Below are 23,285 nucleotides of genomic sequence, written 5' to 3' on the forward strand. Positions count from 1 at the left end.
CAACCTCACATCAGGGGCAAGATGTTCCAGAGGGCAGGGGGAGCAGCAGAGAAGGCCCTCCTCCTGGACCCCGCCAGCCAGAATGCTTGGGCTGACGGGACCCACAGCAGGCCTCCTCTGCCGGCTATCACCTATCATACTATAATATGCAATGTTTCAATATATGTACATATGGAGTGGGATAATCATGATTTCATGAGATTGAGTGGTTTGACTCCCCCAACAGACATCACTGAGTTTAGATAAATATCATTCCAAATCCAATTCCAAGATTATATTTTTACAGCACATAAAATTATATTTGTCTATTTAGAAAAATGTTTGTTTGGATTCAATAAGATTTATTCTCATATAACCATGTACAAGACTGCAGTCTAAAAACAATTTCTGGCATTTCTTAATTTGTGCTTGTTTATCAATACCTGACAGAGAGGCAAAGAGCGAAATCACAAAAAACATTTGTAAATAGATTTGAAACAAATTCCACAGCAAACATTTTAATTACAACAAATATGACTGCTATTGATAGTTTACATTAAATCTAGGTAAGTTTAATTTCCCATCTTTTAATGCCCCTAGCCTTCTGTATTGTGTGGATATGCAAATAAACATTACATAAGTATACACTAATTGCCAAACTGCATGCTAAATAGGTTTGCATGGTAGGGAGAAAGTTTCTTAAATGTTATGCAGCGTGACAATATCAAACTAATATTGTAAAAGATGCAAATAAAAGCCCCATGCATTGGAATTCAAGTGAGATTATTTGTTATTAGATAAACCCATAATGTGAAAATGACCCAAACAATAAGGGTGTTCCATTTTTTCAAATTCGTCTATCCGATTGTGAAACTCATAACAACAGAATCAGGTTTCTTTTAAACCTTTCCTATACAGGTAGTTGTTGACTTACAACAATTTGTTTAGTGATCATTCAAAGTTACAACGGCACTTTAAAAAGTGACTTATGACTGTTTTTTTACACTTACCTTTGCAGCATCCCCATGGCCACTTGATTAAAGTTTGGTACCTTGGCAACCGACTCATATTTATGACCGTTGCCGTGTCCCGGTGTCATGTGTGATCACCTTTTGCAACCTTCTAATAAGCGAAGTCAATGGGAAAGCCAGATTCATTTAACAACTGTGTTACTAACTTAACAACTACAGTGATTCACTTAACAACTGTGGCAAAAAGATCATAAACTGAGGCAAAACTCACTTAACAACTGTCTTGCTTAGCAACAGAAATTTTGGGCTCAGTTGTGGTTGTAAGTCGAGGACTACCTGTAATCTTGTTTTCTGTTATTTTATTTTTCTGTCAGAATTATGTAAGCTTAAATTTTAAGATGAACCACCTTAAATATGAGACAGAAAAAAGTTATATTCCTAATGAATCTAATATGATCCTCCAATTTCAAGGGTAAATTATCTGAGAAAAATAGGCTTGGTTTTTATTATAATAGAGGGTGGCAGAGCCGTTAGCCCCAGGCCCTTATTTATATACTTTGATTGGTTTGTCTGCTCATATAAACTATTCTTTTAGCATTTTATATAGTGTATGGGTGTATATGTATAAAATGTATTGAATTATTTCTGCCTTACTATACAAAAGGCTCTCAAAACAGACACCAGTATAGGAAGAGTGCATGTGCATGGACACTGCTTGACTACAAAATAGCTTGAAATATAAATTTAGATGCATACATGATGAGAAACACTCAATATGAACAAATTAGGGCTGCGGTGCTAAAGCTGTGATGAGGCTGAGGCTTAATCACAATACCATACATAAAATATGTATATATTTTATATATTTGATTAGTCGGGTGACACAAACAAAAAGAAATAATGTTCCATTACCATCTCCCCAATGGTTTTTGTCTAGGCACTTACTGGAATGTCAGCAAAATGGAATGGCAACATAGCTGTTGCCCAGGAAACTGGGCCAGTGCCAACATTCCTACCTTATGCTGAAGAAATAGTTTTCTTTGTGTTCTGACCGCTGCTTGGCATTTTCCAAGAAGTTCCATTCTGCAACTCTGCTGAACAGAAACTTTTTTTTCAATAAAACTAAATGCAGAAAGAGTGCAGTTCTATTTTCTCTGTTCTACATGTTCTTGTAATAAACCCTGGAGTAATCCAGTATAATTCTGAGTTGTATAGCAAACTTAACATAGTAGGAGTATATTCATGTGCAAAGCACAACACCGATAAGTGTTGCAAACTCTTCTTACATTTCCATCATTATTGCATCAGTGGATCATAATCCAGCAGACCTCTTTAGGATGACTCTTTTTCATTTGAGGACCGAGGCTCAGCGAGGTTGAAGTGAGAGTTACCAGGCTGAAGTTAAGGTTTCGGGCAACATTTGCCAATAAACTGACTCAAGTCTTGATTCCTCATGGGCAGAAACTATAGAGTTGGCAGAGGCAGAGTCTTATGATGTGATCTGGAACTCATTCTATCCTGTAAGTAAATGCGGTAGCAGGCAGAGTGAACTCCTCCACATATGAACTATAACCCACGCTTTTTCAGAATTTGAGGACATGACTGCCTGGATTAGAAAGTGTTCAATGCTGTTAGGGGAGGGGATGGTACCACTGACTTTGAAAGAGATGGTAGCATGCCTCTCCTGACGAAGGCATCCTTGTATCTGGCTATGTTAGAAACCAGCCTCCACTACTCCTTTTTATGGAAGATATAGTGAATGTTTGGATTTATCTGGATTCTTTCCAAATCCTGGAATCAGGCCTAGGTTAGAAATAGAATCATATTGACTGCACTGTTGGATGATTTAACTAGTTATCCCAGCAACATTCAATATTATCAATGTCTGGGCTGCCTGTAAGAGTTAGGAGCTGGAAATACTGTGTACAGAGAGAGGTTCTGCTTTTTCCTGAATGTGTGGTTCCAGTTGGTGATAGTGGGGGAGAAAGATCTATTGGAGATTCCAGTGTGGTATGCCACAAAATTCTCCTGTTTCTCTTGCTGTTCAACATCTATGTGATGTTGTTTGGTGAAACCATCTAATGATCCAGGATCATCAATATGCCAATGATATCCAAATAATTTCTTTATTTTTATCTCTAAGCTGCTTTTTCAGAAGGCAACTGTACTGTTTTTATCTTTGAGGAAGAAGAAGATCTTTCGCTTCTCATCCAAGAAGCTTCATCGGTTCTGGCACGATGGTAGGGGCGATGGAAGGATTAATTCTGACATGATGAGGGGAGGGGGCTGGAAGGATCATATTTCTTTTTATTCATGTGGTCGTTAATATCTCCTTGAGGGATCTTGAGACTACTAGGGGTTTATCTATGCCCTCAGGGTCATCTGAAGGCATCAGAGTGCAAATGGGGGTGAAATCTTCTTGGAACTGCTGAAAGGACTGTGTTGTAGAAAGGAGATAGGTGGTGTCTTATCCCTCCCTCTCTGTTGAGACAGGGCTGCTCAGTGTTAACATAAATGGCCTCTTTTATCTTTCTTTCAAACCAATGGTCCTCTCTATCCAGAATATGGACTTTGATGTCTTTAAAAGAGTGAAATATTTAGTTAAGGTGCCTTAAATGCTCCAGTGATTACTCTGGATAAGTTTTACTTCACGTTTGTAAGTAGACTTATGGCTACTGTTGGACATCAGGTGGAGACTCCAGGAGTCTTTACCCCGTTTTAGCTGATGTGCCAATTATGGCTTTTCCTGGTGAAGGAAGTTCTAAATACAGTAACTCATGAACTTCTTATTTCTCATTTAAACTATTGCAATTACTGCAATGCGTTCTGTATGGGGAAGCCTCTGATGACTACTTGGAAGCTGCAAGTGATACAAAATTCATTGACCAATGTTTTAATGGGCAAGAGTTACTGTACATGCATATTGCCTGTGTTATGGTGCTGCACGGTTGCCAATAGACTGCTTGGTACAATTTCAATATTCTGGTTTTGACATTAAAAGCACACAGGTGCAGGATCATCCACTAAACCAGGCATGTCAAACTGCCGGCCCACAGGCCGGATGTGTCATGCCGAAACCACGTCCACTCCATTGCCAGCAAAGGGGAAAAAGTTGCGATACATCGTGCAACATCACATGACGTCGCGGGTTTGGCATGCCTGCACTAAACTGATCCTACCTATCTGGTATGCTCATATCAGATAGGTATATTTCAAGATGTCTCCTCTCCAAGAGTTCTGAGAAAGTGTATGTTTTTAAGATGGTTTCCATTAGTGATCTGCTGAGCTTTAGGAGAGCCTTGGTAACAGAACTGGGATTGGATGAATTATTGTTTGATATAAGATTTACATGATTGAATATGTTTAAATTTTATACTGATTTTTTTTACTCTTATTTGTGATACTAATTGTATACAATGATTCCTTGGGTTCTGTAATAGAAAGAAATATAGTAAACAAATAAACCTCTAAGGGTTTGATCAGATGCTTTTGTTTTAACTGAGGAAAGGTAAATACAATTGTTACAGGTAGTCCTTGAGTTACGAGAGTTCACTTAGCTACAGTTCAAAGTTATGACCTCCCCTAAAGTACTTATGACCTGGTTCTAAAGTTACATATATTGCATCACCACAGTGGTTGTTTGTTCTAATGTCTGACCGCAGAGATGCTGCAACATGCCCCCTGCTTATTTCTCCCCCAATCCTGCCCTGCTGGGTCCCCATAGGCACTGGACCTTGTTTGTCAGCCCACTGGGTACCAGGTGTTCCTCCCTACCCCATCAGCGATCACTTAGTACTTACCTTTGGAATATCTCCAGAGCTCAACATATTGGGGTAGGAAAGAAGAACAGGCCGGGCCACGTGGCAAAAAAGTGGCCATTTTTTTCTCAATGCAAAGCTGTTTTCCTTAGATCCCTGGCACAGTGCCTGGTGGCTGCACTGGCCTGGCCTGCTGCTGGGGCTCAGCCATCTCTGGCGATGGCACTGCTGTTCTGGCTGTTTAGGAACTGTTGCTGGAAATATGCAGAGAGCACACATGGCGCCACCCAGGCCGGGATAAGGCAAATCCTGCAAGATGCAATAGATCTCATGTTCTTACGCTTCTGTCCTCCATGCAAAAACACTTTTCCAAAGAGGGCAGAAGCATGTGTACGAATGGGCGATCTAAGGAAAACAACTTTGTGTCTGAGAAAAAGATGGATACTTTTCTGCCACATGGCCCAACTTTTCTCCTTTCCTACCCCGACATCTTGAGCTCTGGAGATCTTCCAAAGGTAAGTGAGTGATCGCTGATGATGATGGAAAGGAGAAGGCCCAAGCAGCTGTGAGAACCCTAAAGGGTGGGAAGCAGAGCATGAAATATCTCAGTGAATGGGGGGAGGCTTTGGGTGGCCAGAGGCAGGTGTCTTGTTCCTTCCTTAGGCCCTCCCCATGGTCTTCCCTACCCTGAGGAATCCCATGTGCACTTAACGACTTGCGCATTCGATTAACGAATGCATTGGGGAGAGGAGGGATGGGGCCTGTTCATTTAACATGTTTCAGTTAAAGTTACGACCATAATGGGCAGGTTCCATTATGGTAGTAACTCGAGGACTATCTGTATACAAAGGGGAGTCAGAAATCTGTATAAAAGGGGAGAAATTAATCGTTTTTTAATTATTTCTTTTTTTACTTGTTTTTATTTTTCAGGTATTTTAACTTTTATTAAATATTAAATCAATGCAAACACAGTCACAAATAATACATGGAGATCTTAAGTACTTAGTTTCAGACCAAAATTTTTGTCACCTAACTACTATTCTGATATGATATGCAATGGTCCTTTTGTTAGTTTAAACTCAATGCTGGATGAAAAGTTAAATAATTTTACGCTTGCATTATTAATATCCTAAAATTATATTGATAGACATTTCTCTTTTTTACTCATTTTCAGTACTTTAAGCTTTCTAAATAATAGAACGTTCATAGTTTATCATTTTTTACACAAGTATTGTTGCATTGAAATCTGCATTGAAATTATATAATGTATCAAGATTTATAAAATTACAATAAAGGGGGAAAAACAATTGCTACAAAGTAAGAATTCATGCATCGTCTCCCTTATATGGAATGCATTATTTGATCAAATCTCATGAAATCTCATGGTATGTGTATGTGATGGTATGGTAATCCATTTAAAATATTATAGCACTGTATATCTTGGCAATATAGTTCAACAATGCTGTTCATATGGAATGTATGAGTAAGAATGTTTCCAACTGGTAGTGCAAGAAATTGTTTTACTGTTGAGGAATAAAAAGCTTTCCAGGAAGCTGCAATGATTTTTTTCTCACCAAGTAGAAATCCAGTCCTTAAGCCCCAGTTTTTTAACAGTATTACTATGAAAACTGAGTGAGGAGGAAAAAAATTACAGTTACTTTACATTTAGTTGAAGAAAGAAAGAATACCAGGCTTCAGAAATTTAAAACCTAATTCCAAGTGGGTCAGCGTGGATGGCCTCAGTTTCCCATCTGAACAAGAGAAACTCATTATACTGATATCACAAGTATTCTCCTGGGAAAAAAATGCCATAAACTCTAAAAGAATGACACAATATGTGTTTTTAATGTGTTAACTACATTTGGTGTTAAGATAATCATTTACACATAACCTTGACACCAAGGACTAATTTGTCTGCTCCAAGTACTCTGACACAAAGCTATTTTATTTTTTTGATATTTGTTTATTTTTTTCAGCTCTATTTACAAAATGAGTTATCAGATCAAAAATTTTGAGGATTTTTAAAAATAAGCACTTCATATAAAAATATTCTATTCTGAAAATGTATTACATATATTTGATTACTAAAGGTTACTTTAGATAACATTGTTATAGCACTGACATAAGTATATATCGTTTGGAATAATACCTGAGCAAATGCCTTCTTTTCTTTATGAATATCCCTGCTTCCTCTTCTCTTCAGGGAGTTCTGAAAGAACAGAGAACGTATAATAAACTGATTTTAAAATGCACACAAAAGTCCAAAAATAATAATGTTACATTTTTTGACACTGTCATATCAATAATTAACAAGAAAATGTATGCATTTTAGATTTTGCTTGAAGGATTAGGTCATAATAACAAAAACAGGTATAATCATTATCCTACAAGAAATGTAGCTGGCTATATGAAAAACCAAGTATTTCTAGAGATCTTACAGAGAAAATGAATGTACTAGTATCCAACTTTTATAATTCATAATTTATGAATTTATAAGTAATTTATTTTTGTTTTTAAAGAGAAATGAAGGAAACAAGCTGATAATGTAAGTCTTCTGAAAGATTCAGGAGTGTCAAAATCCCACATGCCTGCAAATCAACAGGATTTTCTTTAAAACTATGCAGGAGTAGATTTTAATTTAAAAACAAAACAAAACTCTGTTCTCTGCCACTGGAGAGAAGGCTGCATCCACTAGGAACAGCAGATGTGCTGATCTTACTTGGCCCACCCACTTCCTTCCTCATGTTACCTAATGCATTCAGTCCAATTCTTTGAGTAGCTGCCACTTACTTATTCTCCATATATATGAAGGTGGATATTCAATATCAAAATAATTTGTTTGTTTTGAAATATCAAAACAAAGCTGACTGGGAACTTCATTGCTTTTATTGAATTTGAATTTATTTTTTTTGAATTTTTATTATATTTATACCCCGCCCTTCTCCCGGAGGACTCAGGGCGGCTTACAGCCAGTTTAAAAACAACTAATACAATACAATACAAAATTTAAGAAAATGATTAAAAATAAATATTTAAATAGGCCGCTTCTACTAAAATTTAGTTAAAACCAATTTAAAATACCCCTAGGCCAGTCCTGCCCGCTGAAATAACCAANTCTCTGTGGGAGCGTATCGGCCGGTGGGAGGTAATCTGTGGCAGAAGGCGGTCTCGGAGGTAACCAGGTCCAATGCCATGGTGCGCTTTAAAGATGATAATCAACACCTTGAAGCGCACTCGGAAGGCCACAGGCAGCCAGTGCAGCTCGCGCAGCAGCGGCATTACATGGGAGCGACGAGTCGCTCCCATCACCGCCCACGCGGCCGCATTCTGGACTAACTGGAGCCTCCGAGTGCTCCTCAAGGGAAGCCCCATGTAGAGAGCATTACAGTAGTCCAGGCGGGAGGTGACAAGAGCATGGGTGACTGTGCGCAAGGCATCCCGGTCCAGAAAAGGCCGCAACTGGTGCACCAGGTGTACCCGGTAAAATGCCCCCCTGGCCACAGCCATCAACTGGTCATCCAGTGTCAGCCGTGGATCCAGGAGGACCCCCAAATTGCGCACCCTCTCCGAGGGAGCCAAAGTTTCGCCCCCTATAGTCAGCGATGGAGTCAGCTGACCATACTTGGGAGCCGGCAGCCACAGCCACTCAGTCTTGGAAGGGTTGATCCTGAGTCTGTTTCTCCCCATCCAGACCCGTACGGCCTCCAGACACCGGGCTTCAACCATACTTCCAATATCTTAGCAATAAAATTTCCATCATGGAAATTTATATATATATATATTATATAAAAGGGTCCTTCATCCTTGAATAGTTTTGGAATCACTGGACTAGAGGAAAGAAACTGTGTATGTTGTAGGTATGAAAATTCAACACAACTAAAAGTTTGCTATTTCCTATTGAATTAGAATTATCATTTCAATTATTCAGAATGCTGAAGATTACAATCTATCTGCTTTTAACAGCTCTAATCAGTTTTTTATTGGTTATTCACATGACTATGCTATCGGTGCTCAGCAATTAGCTCTTACGTACAATGGTTGTAGCATCTTGTGGTCATGTGATCACGATTCCCAATCTTCCCCACTGACTTCCCACAAACAAAGTCAATGGGAAGCCAGCAGGGAAGGTTGCAAGTTGCTTAGGTAATCTTCCCCACCACACACCCTCCCTGGGCACCACTGTGCTTCACTTAGTTGCCTGCTGATGACCCACCTAGAACCTTCATCTTTCTGCTGGCTTCCTTACTGATGTTGACTGTCAGAAACCAGCAGGAAGTTGTGAGAGGAGATGTTTGCTTAATGACCCACAATCCTCATTTAATGATACAACGGGGACTGCAGGGATTGCCATTGCTAAGCAATGCGGTCATGGGGCTGGATGAGTTCAAAGACCTAATATCTAACTATCAAGAGTTATCAAATCTTTATTTCATTCTCATAATCAACTAGGGTGGAAAAATAATTGTGGTCAAAGAGCCACACCTTTCTTTCCCTCCTGGGAAAACAGCTTGTTTTGGGTGGGACCTTTATATTTATTAATAAGACTTCTTTTGAGAGTTTGGAGATTGTTTTCTAAAACTGTATTATACTTATTTCAGAGCTTCCACTGCAGTTTTAACAGTTTTATACTGTTTCCCACCTGAAAGCACCCATGCCAACAGTTCTTAGCAGTCATACCCAGAGGTAACTCTGTGGGCTTGCATACAGTCCTTGGACTTCAACTCTTCATTTTTGTAAATAATGAAATGCCTATGGAAGTCTACATTCCTAGCAAGTGAAATTCAATGGATTCCACATTGAACTGTTTATTTCCAACTCTCAAAAGAATATGCAGACCATCTAAAAATGGAATTATTAGTCTCCTCATATTTGTGATCAGTATAATAGACTAGATTTTTGTGCAGATTTTAATAGCAAAAGCAGTAATAAAATATTCATCCATTTTCTTTTGGCCTAAAAGATGGAAAATGCATTAGTATAATAATGATTTCTGATAAAGTCCAGTACGTATCACATAGCACATATCTTTACTTATTCTTGTCCAATGTCTGCACTGTTATTATTAAGCCCACATTAATCCATTGTAGTTAGAGGCCTCTTCACTGAAGGCTGTGGGCCTTAATCTACCATGCTGATATAACGCAGATTGGTAGATATATGGTTTTTGATTTGCCAGCTGGGCTGAAAAAAGAACTTAGATATCCCTGTTTGTCATCCTTAATCACCTTATCACTATGCCATGTTGGCTCAATATCGGTATTACTAGTCTATAAATGTTATTCTTTTAATAATCTATATAAGCAACTGTTGAACCATTGAAATGAGCACAAGAAACAGAGCTACAGCCAATTTTTTTTTCAAGGACAAAACTATGTCTCAATATTGATATAGATAGGAAATGTGTCATACTGAGTAATGCTCCCTTGTCAGATGAAGCACTTGTTAACATATGACTCCTCTACACAGGGCCTGTTCTTTCAATTCTAATTTTTTTAGGCATTCTTGCTATGGCTTCCTATTTTATGCCTTTGCTTTAACTTCATATATCAAAGGAAAATAACAAAATCCACAGACTATTGCGGATCATTAATTAGCTTTCAAAGAATTGTCTGGTTCCAAAATTTGGTGTATCTGCACAATTAAGTTAACCTCCTTGATGTTTCTACTCCTTTGCTATTTCCCAAAGCAGAGCTACAATTTCATTAAAGACAATCATATGAGCCTGTGACCTTCAACTGACCCTTAATAGCCTTAAAAAAAAGACCCAACTGACAATACAATGCAGGGAAATAACAAGAGAAGGCTGAAATCCAAATCTACCATGCTTATATATAAAACAGATTGTAGCAAATACAAAAATTGGAAATAGTTACAACAACATCTAATAAAATCTTTATCTAAGAATGAGTTGGCTCGTATCAAGGAAGTCAACACTAGTGATATCTATATAAATAGAAATGTAAATGTTCGTTTGTTCAAAATCTTAAATCTCCGAAAGTTCTTCACCGATTGCTTTGAAATTTTGACACAACATTGCATTCGAATACGCGCGTGTTTTTATATACCTACTATTATATAGATGTCACACCTGTGACAGGTAAAAACATGCTTTTTTTAAAAAAAGCGCCATCTGTTGGACATAAAAGCAACACACGCTACGATTTTACGATTCCGCTTTCTCTTTTCTTTCTTTTCCATTTAACCAGACTGAGCCACAGCAACGCGTGGCCGGGTACAGCTAGTTACAAATATTATTAACAGAAGCATCTTTCATAATTTTGGAGGGGAGGTCAGAAATCCCACTAACATCAATGAAACTTGGGAGTAAGGAAGAGTGTATAAGAGTTCAGTTTTTAAAGAAAGTATTTCAGTATATAGTATGATGACCTGGCTTAGTAATTTGAGTAGTCCTTAATACATATTCAATATTTTATAATTATTCTTGATTAATAATTTTATAAATTTGATAATATTTACTAGCACTATTAGCTGTTCTTGTCAACTAATTTATACATACTTTATATTGATTTTCTCAATAACTATAACTAATTAAAGAAATCGGTCATGAAATTCAGAACAATCTAGGCTACAATTATTTAAAATTGTTAAAATTATTTCAATAAAATAACCTTTTTTGCCCTCACAATTCTGTACAAAATCAGCCAATGAGTTTCACAGCTGAACAGAGATTTGAGCACAGTACATATATTCCTTATCTTCAAATATTATTTGGACACTAATTTGCTATTCTTTTCTAACAAAACTTTAAGAAGCAAATTGCAGACTGGATGCATAACTGTTTATTCAGAAACACTGTTTATTTTAATATTATAGACTGTAACTTTGATTACATATCATCATAAAATATTTGCAGTTCTATTATTATTATTGTTATTATTATTATTATCATAGTTGGAAGGGACCTTGGAGATCTTCTAGTCCAGGGGTGTCAAACTATTGGCCTGTGGGCCGGACACATCACCCGGAAGCCGAATCCACCCCATTGCCGGCAATGGCAAAACCGTCCCTATACGTTACATGACATCACGTGACATCGTGAGTTTGACATATCTGTTCTAGTCCAATCCCCTGCTCATTAATGTTCCAGTGTATATAGTTTCTTTTATTCAAAGAAAGCAAACACTTCTAGCTGTGCTGGCACATTAAATCCACCAGAAGACAAAACAATATATTGTTAATTCCAAGACAATGTATCATAAAAACAGAAAAGGCAGAGTTCTAAAATAAAAATGAAAACAAAAAGTAGTCTAATTTGTTTTCAAAGTAGCAATCATATTCAGTGTAAACTTATGATTTAAAGTTTTAGAACTATAGACAATAGTTCAGCTTTTCCAGACCAACATAACCCATTCTTGCTATGTAATATTAGAAATTCTGAGAGGTGGAATAAACCACTATAATCCTCTTTGCAGAGGACATGTCTCAGATAATCTTTATAATCTACTTTATTCATCTATCCATGTACTGCTTGCAGCAGGAAGAATATTGTTTATTGCAAATGTACTTGCACTATCTTGCTTGGTTATATTAATTTTGTCCAAATCTCATAGCACAAATGAGCCAGAAATAGTTTCAACTTTCTACCAATGAAACTTAAAAGAGGATTCTGTATAAAAAAATATGAATTCAAATAAAGGTGCAGAGTTCTATCTCTGTTTAGAGAGGTAAAATACATTTTTCCTGTAGCCCCTAGTGACATTCCTGAAAATGGAACAGGTGCAATACTAGTAGGGAAGAGGATGAGGGCTAACTGAAAACACAAAAGAATAAAAAAAATCTTGGATTCAAAATTGTAGTATTTTTTTCTCAGATACATGTACTAGTTCAAAGTGAGCTAAAATCTTCAATAGCTGTAATTTTTAAAAAGAGAAAGGAGTTGTAACTTGAATATTTTTAATAGTATAAAATTCTATATTAATCTGATAATGTAAACTAAAATAAATAGATCTTTAATTTTATCAAAGTAAACAAATGATGGTGCTAAGATGGATAGTCAATAATCAAACAAACAAACAAACAAACAAATAAATAGCTGACTAGTACTTGTCTAGGTCAGGGATAGGCAACCTTGGCTCTTTTATGACTCGTGGACTTCAACTCCCAGAATTCCTGAGCCAGCATGGCTGGCTCAGGAATTCTGGGAGTTGAAGTCCACGAGTCATAAAAGAGCCAAGGTTGCCTACCCCTGGTCTAGGTCAACTCCTAATCATTAAACCTGTGAATTAGATTTGATGTAAAGTATATGTGCTATTTTTTTCTGGCACTATTCTGGGTTTTTTTAATAGTTCTCTGTTGATAAATTTAACTGTTTTGGAGCTTTTTATCAAGTGTCTAAAGTAGATACCATACCCTGCATAGAGTAAATATTTTGTGAGTTCTAATGAGTCAATATTATTTTTTGTTCTTATTTCTCTTTTCCAGCATACTGCAACTCAATTCATGAAGCTACATGACTATTTTTGTTAAATTATACATTATATAATGCCACACATTTTGAAGAATATCTAAATTAATATTACAAGTAGTCCTCAACTTATGACAGATCGCTTAGCAACCATTCAAAGTTATAACAGACACTCCAACAGGTACTCATGATCCAGTGCTAAAGTTACATCCACTGCAATATCCCTGCAGTTCTTCCTTATGATCGACGGCAGAGGCACATCAAGCACACACACTCTACCTACTTTCCCCCTATCCTGTCCTGCCAGGTTCCTACAGGCACTGGGCCTGCTTTGCCATCCCACTGGGTTCCACAAACTCCTCCCCACCCCCAGTCGTCATTTGCTCATTTATCTCATTTATAGCCAGAACTCAGGAACTTGGGGTAAGAAAGGAGGACAGGACACATGGCACAATCAAGGCGAAGTCCTGCCAGTTTTCCTTTCATTGCTAGTTTTAGCTCCCCCAATGCTAGCTGCTAAAACTAGCGTTGAAAGGAAAGCCATCAGAACTTCTTTTCCTTGCTAGTACTAGCCTTAGTTCCCCAAGCATTAGTAGGGCTATCGTAGCTAATATTGGGGGAGCTAAGACCAGCAATTAAAGAAAAACCGGCAGGATCTCTCCTGCCGAGCATTAGCCTTAGTTCCCCCAGCATTAGCAGCACTAGTGTAGCTAATGTTGGGGGAGATAAGATTAGCAATGAATGGAAAACCAGCATAAGTTCTTCTCCATTGTACCACATGGCCCAGCAACAGAGCGGCCTGTCCTCCTTCCCTGACCTCCTGAGCTCTGAGGATCTTTGAAAGGTAAGTGTGCAATTGTGACAGGGTGGTGTAGGGAGGATGTATCTAAGCTTGTGGGGATCCCAAGGGGCAGGGAGCAAAGCATGTGGTATTTCACAGGATGGGAGCCTTGGGAGGCCCAATGCAGGTGGGCCTGTGCCTGCACTCGGCCTCCCACAGTCTCACCCACCCGAGGCATCCCATGCTCCACTTAACAACCCGGATGTTTGTTTAACAAATGCATTGGGAAGAGCTGGGATGGGGGGGGGGTTGTTACTTGAGGCAGTTCACTTAATGTTTGTCTTGACTTCCAACCCTAATGGTCAGGCTTATGGTCAAAACTCGAGGACTACCTATATATTATGGTTAAAACATATATATTTTCTGATCTAGCAAGAGTTTTCATAGCCTTTAATTATGTAAAAGTGTATATTGATAATTAACTATTTAAAATTGCACAGTTCTGACCATGAATGAATTTCCCTGCCCAACAGAGATTATCAGATCAGGATGTGATTCATACTGGAGCACAACATGGGACAAAGATAGTTTTATAGTTTTCCTTCACTATAACTTGCATTTTGGTCTCATACTCTATTGGCAGAAGAGGATTTAATTATTTCGGTTGGCTCTTTTTTGGCAATACAAATAGTCACACTATATTCAGTGGGTCAAAGATTAGAGTAGGGGAAAGAAAAATTAAGCACTGTTATCCTGGAAAGTGGGAAAACAACATGAACAAGAATGTGCTCAAGATATACCAACCTAAGCTAATGTATATTTTGGCAACCAAAAATACTTCAAGTAAATTAGAGTAAAATAAAGTTTCCTTTGAATCAAGTTTAGTTCTTGTTGACTGTATGAACAATATATTGGGAATTTTGGCAACAGCTGGACAGCAAATTCCCATTCCATTCCATTTATCCCTACACTAATATCTGATCTACATAGCTTTTCTAGATCAGCCAAGGTTATCCAAATGCTGCCACTGATCTGGGCTAAAGTTCAACCAACATGAAGCATTGGATAAGTTATTTAATATGCTGGAAAAGGCCTGAATTGTTTTGCAAGACAGCCAATGAAGTGTAGTGATTGGAGAAGTAGAGTATATAGGATGAGAGAGATTTAGATGAAAAACAATCAGCTCAATAGGTAGTCTTAGATGTAAAAGTTGATTACCATATTGATAGATTCAACAAGTTATTATGTAAACAACCAGTTGCAAATTCTTTATTGTTTCATTTCAAGTCTCAATCTATTATACATGGAATAATATCACTTCTAAATTAAAAATACTTTAATCCATCTCAATAAATCTCACATAAGAGAACTTTGTGAAAATTATGCTTGCAAAAGAACCACTTTTAATGTAGCAGATACCGAAGAGGCTGGCATTAGGCAAACCACCATCTTTTTGTAAAACCTACCTTCCATGGTTGTTGTGACACTTAAATGGAGAAAATCGTATATATCACCTTGAAGAATACAAAGGAAGCAGCTATAATCCCTCCCCACTCCAATTTACTTTTAGTCAGAACCATCACCTTTTGGTTGAATGTAACACAGACTTGATTGCATGTCATGTGTAGTTTTATTAAGTGATCAGAGTCAAAGCCCCAGCTTCAGTTCTATCTGCTGTTTTTTGTATTCTATCTAGATTAGAAGAAGCAATAGAAAAAGGAGGTATTTTACTCAATGCTTGAAGCAGTTCTTGCTGCAATTGCTTTGAAATGCAAATGGCAGAATGATCCTTTGCATCTTAAATGTCACTCATGTATATTTATTTCTGCTTGAAGAAACTCAAGCATGAAAACCTTTTAAGAGTACCGGTAGTTTCTAATGCTAAAACTAGCACAACATTTCATTTTACAAAGAAACAGGCAAATAGAGGGAAAGTATTTTAAGATTAGAGAAATAGTGTCAGAAAGAACAGACTATCTTTCTTTCTTAACAGGCCAGAATCCTCACATACAACTCCGATGGTTATATTTTAAATAGCTGTACCCAGCCACGCGTTGCTGTGGCTCAGTCTGGTTAAATGGAAAAGAAAAGAGAAAGCACACGTTTGTAATATATCATGTTTTTACCTGTCACAGGTGTGACATCTATATAATAGTAGGTATATAAAAACACGCGCGTATTCAAATGCAACGTTGTGTCAAAATTTCAAAGCAATCGGTGAAGAACTTTTGGAGATTTAAGATTTTGAACAAACGAACATTTACATTTTTATTTATATAGATGAATCAGGGATCTAATCGCTAATTCATTTATCATCTAGTTTGACTGTCTCTTCTAGCAACCAATAAGTGCTAGACCAGCGGTTCTCAACTTATGGGTCGCGACCCCATTTGGGGTCGATCGACCATTTCACGGGGGTCGCCAAGCAAGGCTGTCCGCCATTTTTTTCCCCTTTTCCGGCGGGTGCCTTACCTCCCTTGAGCTGGGCCAGCTGGTGGTCAGCCTGCTCTGTCTCTGCTGCTTGCCAGCTACGCCTCGGCCGGCGCAGGGGGTGGAATCACGCATGCGCGGCGCTCCTGGGCAGGGAAAGTCCTCGACGTACGACCGGTTGGGTAGTCCTCGACTTACGACCAGTTTAGTCCTCAACTTACGACCGGTTTAGTCCTCGACGTATGACCGGTTTAGTCCTCGACTTACGACTGGTTGGGGGTCGCGGCATTAAAAAGGTTGAGAACCACTGTTCTAGACATATCTGCCATCATATGCATCTAAAATGCATAACCAAATATAATCTTATATATGGATTAAATTATCAATGGTAAAGGCTTTGCTATTTTGACTAACATTATACACTATCTGTTATGACTTCTGATTTAACTCAGAAGCTAGAGAAAGCTTTCAAATCTAATCTTAGCCTTTCAGACGTTCTAACAGCCACATGGAAAAAATGAGCAGGATTAAATCTTGCCTATTTCCATGTCCTTCTGTGACACTCTGAAAAGAAGCCTATCCATAATCTCTCTAACAGCAGAGGATTTTCCTTATTCAATTTGCAGCCCTACTGCACCATTTCTGAAACACTATATTCCCACAGATATATATATATATATATATATATATGTTTTTTGAGGTTTTCACGGGTGTTTATATGTGAGTCTTTGGTCATTCGGGTTTTCTCCCGTGTAAGATTAGAATGTGATTTCATCGAAACGTCGCTATGATACTTCTAATCTTACACGGGAGAAAACCCGAATGACCAAAGACTCATATATATATATATATATATATATATATATATATATATATATATATATATATATATATATATATATATATATATATATATATATATATATATAACCCTAACAAGACTGATCATAACATTAAGTAGAATGAAGCAAGAGCATATTTTGAGGAGAGAGGTATCATATTTGTTATTTTACTATTTTTCATCACTAACGCTAATGTTCACTAATTTATTTCAATATATATTTAAGATCTTGCACCATTACAAGATTTATCAGTTTTCCAGCGGCCACATATTCTATATGTGAGTATATTAGAATGTGAGTCAATGCACAGAAGTATGTAGAGTCACATTGGTGAGATGGACAGCCATATAAATTAATATATCATTTTTAAAAAATATATCAGAGCATGCAAACAAAACCAGAAAATACCAGGAAGTGGCAAATATAGGCATCATAGTAGCGAATTGGGGGCAGATTGTTCCTCTTAATAGCCAAGCATGTATTTCCATTAATATTCTCTTGTCCCACAACAATTAATGAATGCTCAAGATAATTCAGAATTTATCTACCTTAAAAGAAATGAAGCTCCATATATTAAATCTACAATAGTGAATCTTACACTTTATGATATTCTTTACTTAAATTACACATTTAAGTAAATCATTTCTTTTATCAGGAATTTTATCAGATATTCAAGAAGATATTAAGGAAAATGAAGGAAAATATTGAGAAGATTTAAAGTTATATATGTAAGGCAATATGCAGGTAGCTATAGGTTATAATTACATTTGTTGATAATTAGTACAATTTTCAAGTTACTACTGAAGCAATTGTTTTCAATATTGTAATAACAGAAATACCTATATTATTTTTAAAAATGATTTATGAACACTGAATCTAATGCTAATACCCTGTAAAAAAATTCTTTAGCTATATACTACATTAAAAACATTTTTTTAAGTTTCCTATATCCAGACAGAAAGAGTAAATCACACAATTGCATGATTTCAATCTGGAATGGCAAATTTTAATTGATTGATTTAGTGATTAGATGCCATCATTTTTTTCTTGACTTAGTGACCACATAAATAGATTTGCTTCATCTGTCCCCAACGTGATACTTCAGGTTCTCTAATGCTGCACACATTACTACTTAACTATAATAGAACATTTATAGTAGTCATCCTTACTGGTCATCTTTTTTTTTCTTGTCTTTCACCTTTGCAAGCATTATTGACTTCTCCTGAAAGTTAGATCTTTGCACAATATGTTCAAAGTATGATAATTTGAATCTGGAATTGTGCCTCAAATGAGAACACTGGGCGATTTGCATGATGGATCTTTTTGTTTTGTTTTGTTTTATTTTGTTTTGTTTCCTTGGCTATTCCTGGTATTCCCAGAAGTGTTCTCCAAATGAAAGTTCAAAAGCATTAGTACTGTTTCTATCCTGCTTCTTCAAAGTCCAATTTTCTTTCTTTTTAAATTCTTTATTGAAGTTTTTAAAAAAAATAAAAGATAAATGAATGAGTATATATAAATAGATGAATAAATAAATGAGCAAAACAAAGGAAAAAGGAAAAGTCAGGAAAAAAATCAAGATAAAAGTTCAAAGACAGAATAAACAGAATAAAAAAATAATAATTTCGTTGGTAGAGATATAGTTAAAAATGCATTAAATTCTTAGTCCAAAGTTCACAATAGTCAACGTTAATTCCAGAATCCCATATAAATTGGGATGTAATCAAATCCCAAAATCAAATTTTCGTTCAGTTTCTTGCAAAACTCCCAAACTGGTGTATATGTAGAAATAAAATTGGTCAAAGTATTTAATCAAAGCTGTCAATTTTGCCATCTCTGCCAATTCCATTAACTTCACTATCCATTCTTCTATTATAGACATTTGTACGTCCATCTACTTTTATGCAAACAGAGGTTTTGCCACGGTTATACATAAAAACAAAGTTTGAATTACTTCTCTCATACTTAACCATGCTACAGACAAATTTTCTTATTTGAATAATGATTATAAAGTATTCATATGGTACGGTAGATTAAAAAGATTTTATAAGAGTTTATTCATGAAGATCAACATGGATTTTTACCTACAGGAATAATGTGAGAACAGTTCCAGATATGATAGAATATTTAAAACAACATAATGAAAAACAAGCCATGTTAATCTTGTTAGATGCAGAGAAAGCTTTTGATAATTTGAAACCTGCTTTTTTTGTTTAAAGTTATGGAAGGTATGGACTTTGGTTAGGATTTTATTCAAGGAATTACTTTTTATATAGATTGTTGTAATGTGCTCTGCATGTTACTGACTTTGAAGATTACTTAGAAGCTGTATTTAGTAGAAAACACAGTAGTCTGCTTGCTGGTGACTGAAAGCTGCTACACACACGTATCTCTGTTGCTACAGACTCTGTACTACTTGACAATAGGCCTCTAGATAAAATTCAAAGTGCAGGTTTTGACTACTTCAAGGTGGCTATATCATTAAATAATCTTGTCTTAGTGGGATTGTTGAAGGAACTTGTGTTTTGAACAGCCTTCTTCTACAGGAGATCTAGATCAGCAGCCCCCAACCTTTTTGTGAAAGATTATTTTTCCATGGATGGGGGGGGGAATGATTTTGGTTTTCCTCATTTGTCTGCCGCTCACCTTCAGTTGTGCGGCCTAGTTCCTAACAGGCCACAGACCAATAGCGATCTGTGGCCCAGGAGTTCGGGACCCCTGATCTAGATTACACCTTTTGTCTTGAAATCAAATGGTTTCTGAAAGTTTCTGCCAAGTATTTTTTATCAAATAACTTTCTGTTACTTTTTTCTGCAAGTTCTTCTTTAGCTGTATAAATTTCTTTCATCTTTGCTCTGCATGTCTTCCACTTCAAGTAATTTCAGATTTGACTTTTTTTCTGGGATGTGTAGAACTTCTAACACTAAATACTTTTGACCAGTACTCTGACTATTATGATCTAATGCTATTATAAAAAATCAAGACACACCTCATATTTTTCAGATGAGGATGTTATTACCGCATACATAAGTGAAGTTATTATGGGCAAACTCCCTTAAACCTTGAATACTTGGGATGCTCTCTTAATAGCGTGAGCCATGGGGATTTCAGGTTTTTTTTGTAAAAAATTTACAGTGTGAAAATTAGAACACAATCGAAGTAGAGACGAGCTGTTAAGAGAATGCATGACATTTACTTGCTGCAGTGGTGTGTGTGTGTGTGTGTGTGTGTGTGTGTGTCTTTGTCTGTTTTATCTACAAGGAATATATAAGCTTTAGCCAGTAAGGCTTGCTGGAATTTCCAACAGATCTACATTTTCAGCATTCTTATTCACTCCCAAGATTAATTAAAGTTATTATTTCTTCTTATCAATTAGAAGACACAATTTTAGACTATTTTCAGACTCTTCTAAGCTTGGCTTTATGTTATAAACCACCCCACAAGTATTAATATTAATCAAAATAAAACTGTATTTACTCATTTGCTTGTTCGCTACGCAAAGAGGTGACAGCACCTATCTGACATCTACATAATCTTGAAAAACATAACAGGACCTATTTAATATGGGACTTTGCCAGCTAATCCCAGCCTTGCAGGCTAAACTGCAAAAATGAGTATGTCTGTCTTTCTGTCTATCTATCTATACACACACACACACACACACACACACACAAACAAACACACACCCTCATTCATTCATCCCTGGATGGAAGCACTAGCAAAAAAATTTGTTGTTGTCAAGAAAACCATCAACTTGTAGTCAAGTTCAACACAAAGGAAATCTCACTTTCCTTTTTTTTTTTCTGCCATGCCAAACCTTGTTGCTAAACCCTGCCCTCTCATGTTTAGTTTCTATCCTTCTTATTTCATCCTGCTAACTTTGCCAAACCCTGTTTCTAAAGTCAGGCATTTCTGTTTGCCTCCATCTTCTTTCCTGTACCCTGCAAAGCTTTCCTTCCAGTTCTGCCAAACTATAACTCCCCCATTATGTTACCCTGCTGCTGAAGCCATTACATAGACCTGCTGCTTAATGCTTTTGGACCTGATGACCACTCATTAGTTTAGATTAGGGAACATACACTCACAGGTAGCAGAACAGTAGGTAGATCTCTAATTAAGGAAAGAAAGTATGAATAAGTATTAATAAACTGATCAAATGCTTTATGAAAGTAATACATTTGTAACAAATGAACAACTAAGTAATATATTTTAGTTAAAACCACCAATGTTGTATCCTGGGTTTTAAAAATGTTCAGAAACTAAAATCTAACATAAATGTTAAGTTGTTCGTCTCAATTCTAATTTAAAGTTACTAGCATTTATAATCACAAAGATGCTAGCTTTTACATGATAAATTGTTATGAAGTATGAAATATTTATAATTTTAACAATCTGGGAAACCTTCCAAATGTATTTATTCTTCAATTTCTATCAAACTAGAGGAAGAACCTAAAGCAAAAGCCATTTGTTTTGCTTAGCTTTTCCCAATTCAGTGCTTTCATAAATATTAGATATCAAATCTCATAATTTCCAGCCAATTTGGCCAAAGGAAAAATAAAAATTAAAGCACAATGGAACTAGAAAAGAAAGAATCCATGCTTATGCTGAGACTATATTCCGATTTGCTATTCGGCACACCGGGGATACAGATAGACCTTGCTTAATGACTGTCTTCTTCAGTGACTGATTGAAATTATGATGATGCTGAAAAAATAATATTACGACCAATGCTCATATTTACCATCTTTGCAGCATCACATAATCATGTGATCACCATTACAGTCAGAATATATCCTGTGTCTGACCTGTTTTCTTTTTCTTTTGCAGAATGTACAAGATTGGAGAGAAAGGGATTACAAGAAAGTATACAATGGCGAATTCACATTGAAAGAAATGCAATTCAGTAATGCCGGCAGCTCAGAGCATGCTCAGGACTAGGAGCCATGAGCATGTAACACAAATAGACTGATTTATTCTTCATTGTATGCCTGCTCACTCCCTTGTAATCCCTTCCTCTCCAATTTCTCCTGTGTGCGAGTGGGGGGGGGGAGAAAAAAATAGGTCATGAGATTGCCTACAGAAGTTACTAGTTTTTGCTTTTTCCTCTCCCCACAGAGCCAAGAGATTGCTTAAATAAACAAGCATGGGAGAAAAGGAAAAAAACCAAACCATCTCTATAGGCAACTTCTCCTGTGCCTGATTTGTACCCCCCCCTTCTCTCTCCTCACAGAGCAGAGAGATCGGAGAGGGAGGGATTACAAGACACACAAGGGGGAAGTAAGCAGACACACAATGGAGAATTCAATGTCTGTGTGCATAATGGGCTTTAGATTGCCAGTGCCATTGTATTCCTTTTAATGTGTATTTGCATTTAGGTGCCTCCTTACTATCTTATAATCCTTTCCCCTCCAATGAATGTAAATATAAACATAGATTCCCTTCTGGCAAATTATCCCAATGCTAGGGTGAAGGGGGGGAAATGGTCAGGAAGCAAATAAAAGCCAAAGGTAAAAAAACAAGCAGGCGCTGTAATCTGGCTATCAGCACCTGGTGACCATTCCAAAGGACAGGGAAATGCGAAAAGGAAAGCATAGTTGCATTCATATGATTTCCCACTTGATGACTGCTTTACTTAGTGTGGTCACTAAAGAAGGACTACCTGAACTTAGGTTGCATATCTTATGGTCATAGAGTCTATCAAATCAAACAGCTCAATCTGTAATATTTTGAAATTTCTCCCAAAAGGCAAAGCACTGTCATTGTTCTAGCTCCTAGCACTGATAGCAGTTGCACATTGAGCAGTTGCAGTGCTGGCAATTTTTGTGCACTGCAACTCAGTTGCTGGCCTGCCACTTTGCTGTTGTTGTAAATATTGTAAAATATGGATTATATACAATGAGTTTTTGAATGTTTTCTATTTTTATGTAGGGGCTCCCCGAGACTTCAAAATTATTTCAAATGTTCTTCTAGGGTGAAAAGGTTGAGAAAGGCTGATTTAGAGGATTATTTAGAGGATTATATTAATGTGTGATGGATAAATCTGCATCAGTTCTGGAAAGCAATATGTTTTATAAAATGATTCCCATGCTGTACTCACTTTAA

At 36.8% G+C, this 23,285-nt stretch overlaps 1 protein-coding gene across 1 annotated transcript in view; it reads right to left on the reverse strand.

The window, feature by feature from the left end:
• MTCL1 (microtubule crosslinking factor 1) overlaps positions 1-23,285 on the reverse strand; it is a 69,885-nt gene that overhangs the window by 38,700 nt on the left and 7,900 nt on the right. The window contains exon 3 of the mRNA XM_029283795.1: positions 6,858-6,917. Within this exon, the coding sequence (XP_029139628.1) occupies positions 6,858-6,917 (60 nt within the window). The remainder of the gene's footprint in view (positions 1-6,857; positions 6,918-23,285) is intronic.

This window comes from Protobothrops mucrosquamatus, unplaced genomic scaffold (genome assembly GCF_001527695.2).
Source record: "Protobothrops mucrosquamatus isolate PMUCROS unplaced genomic scaffold, P.Mucros_1.0 scaffold233, whole genome shotgun sequence".
Lineage (NCBI taxonomy): Eukaryota > Metazoa > Chordata > Lepidosauria > Squamata > Viperidae > Protobothrops > Protobothrops mucrosquamatus.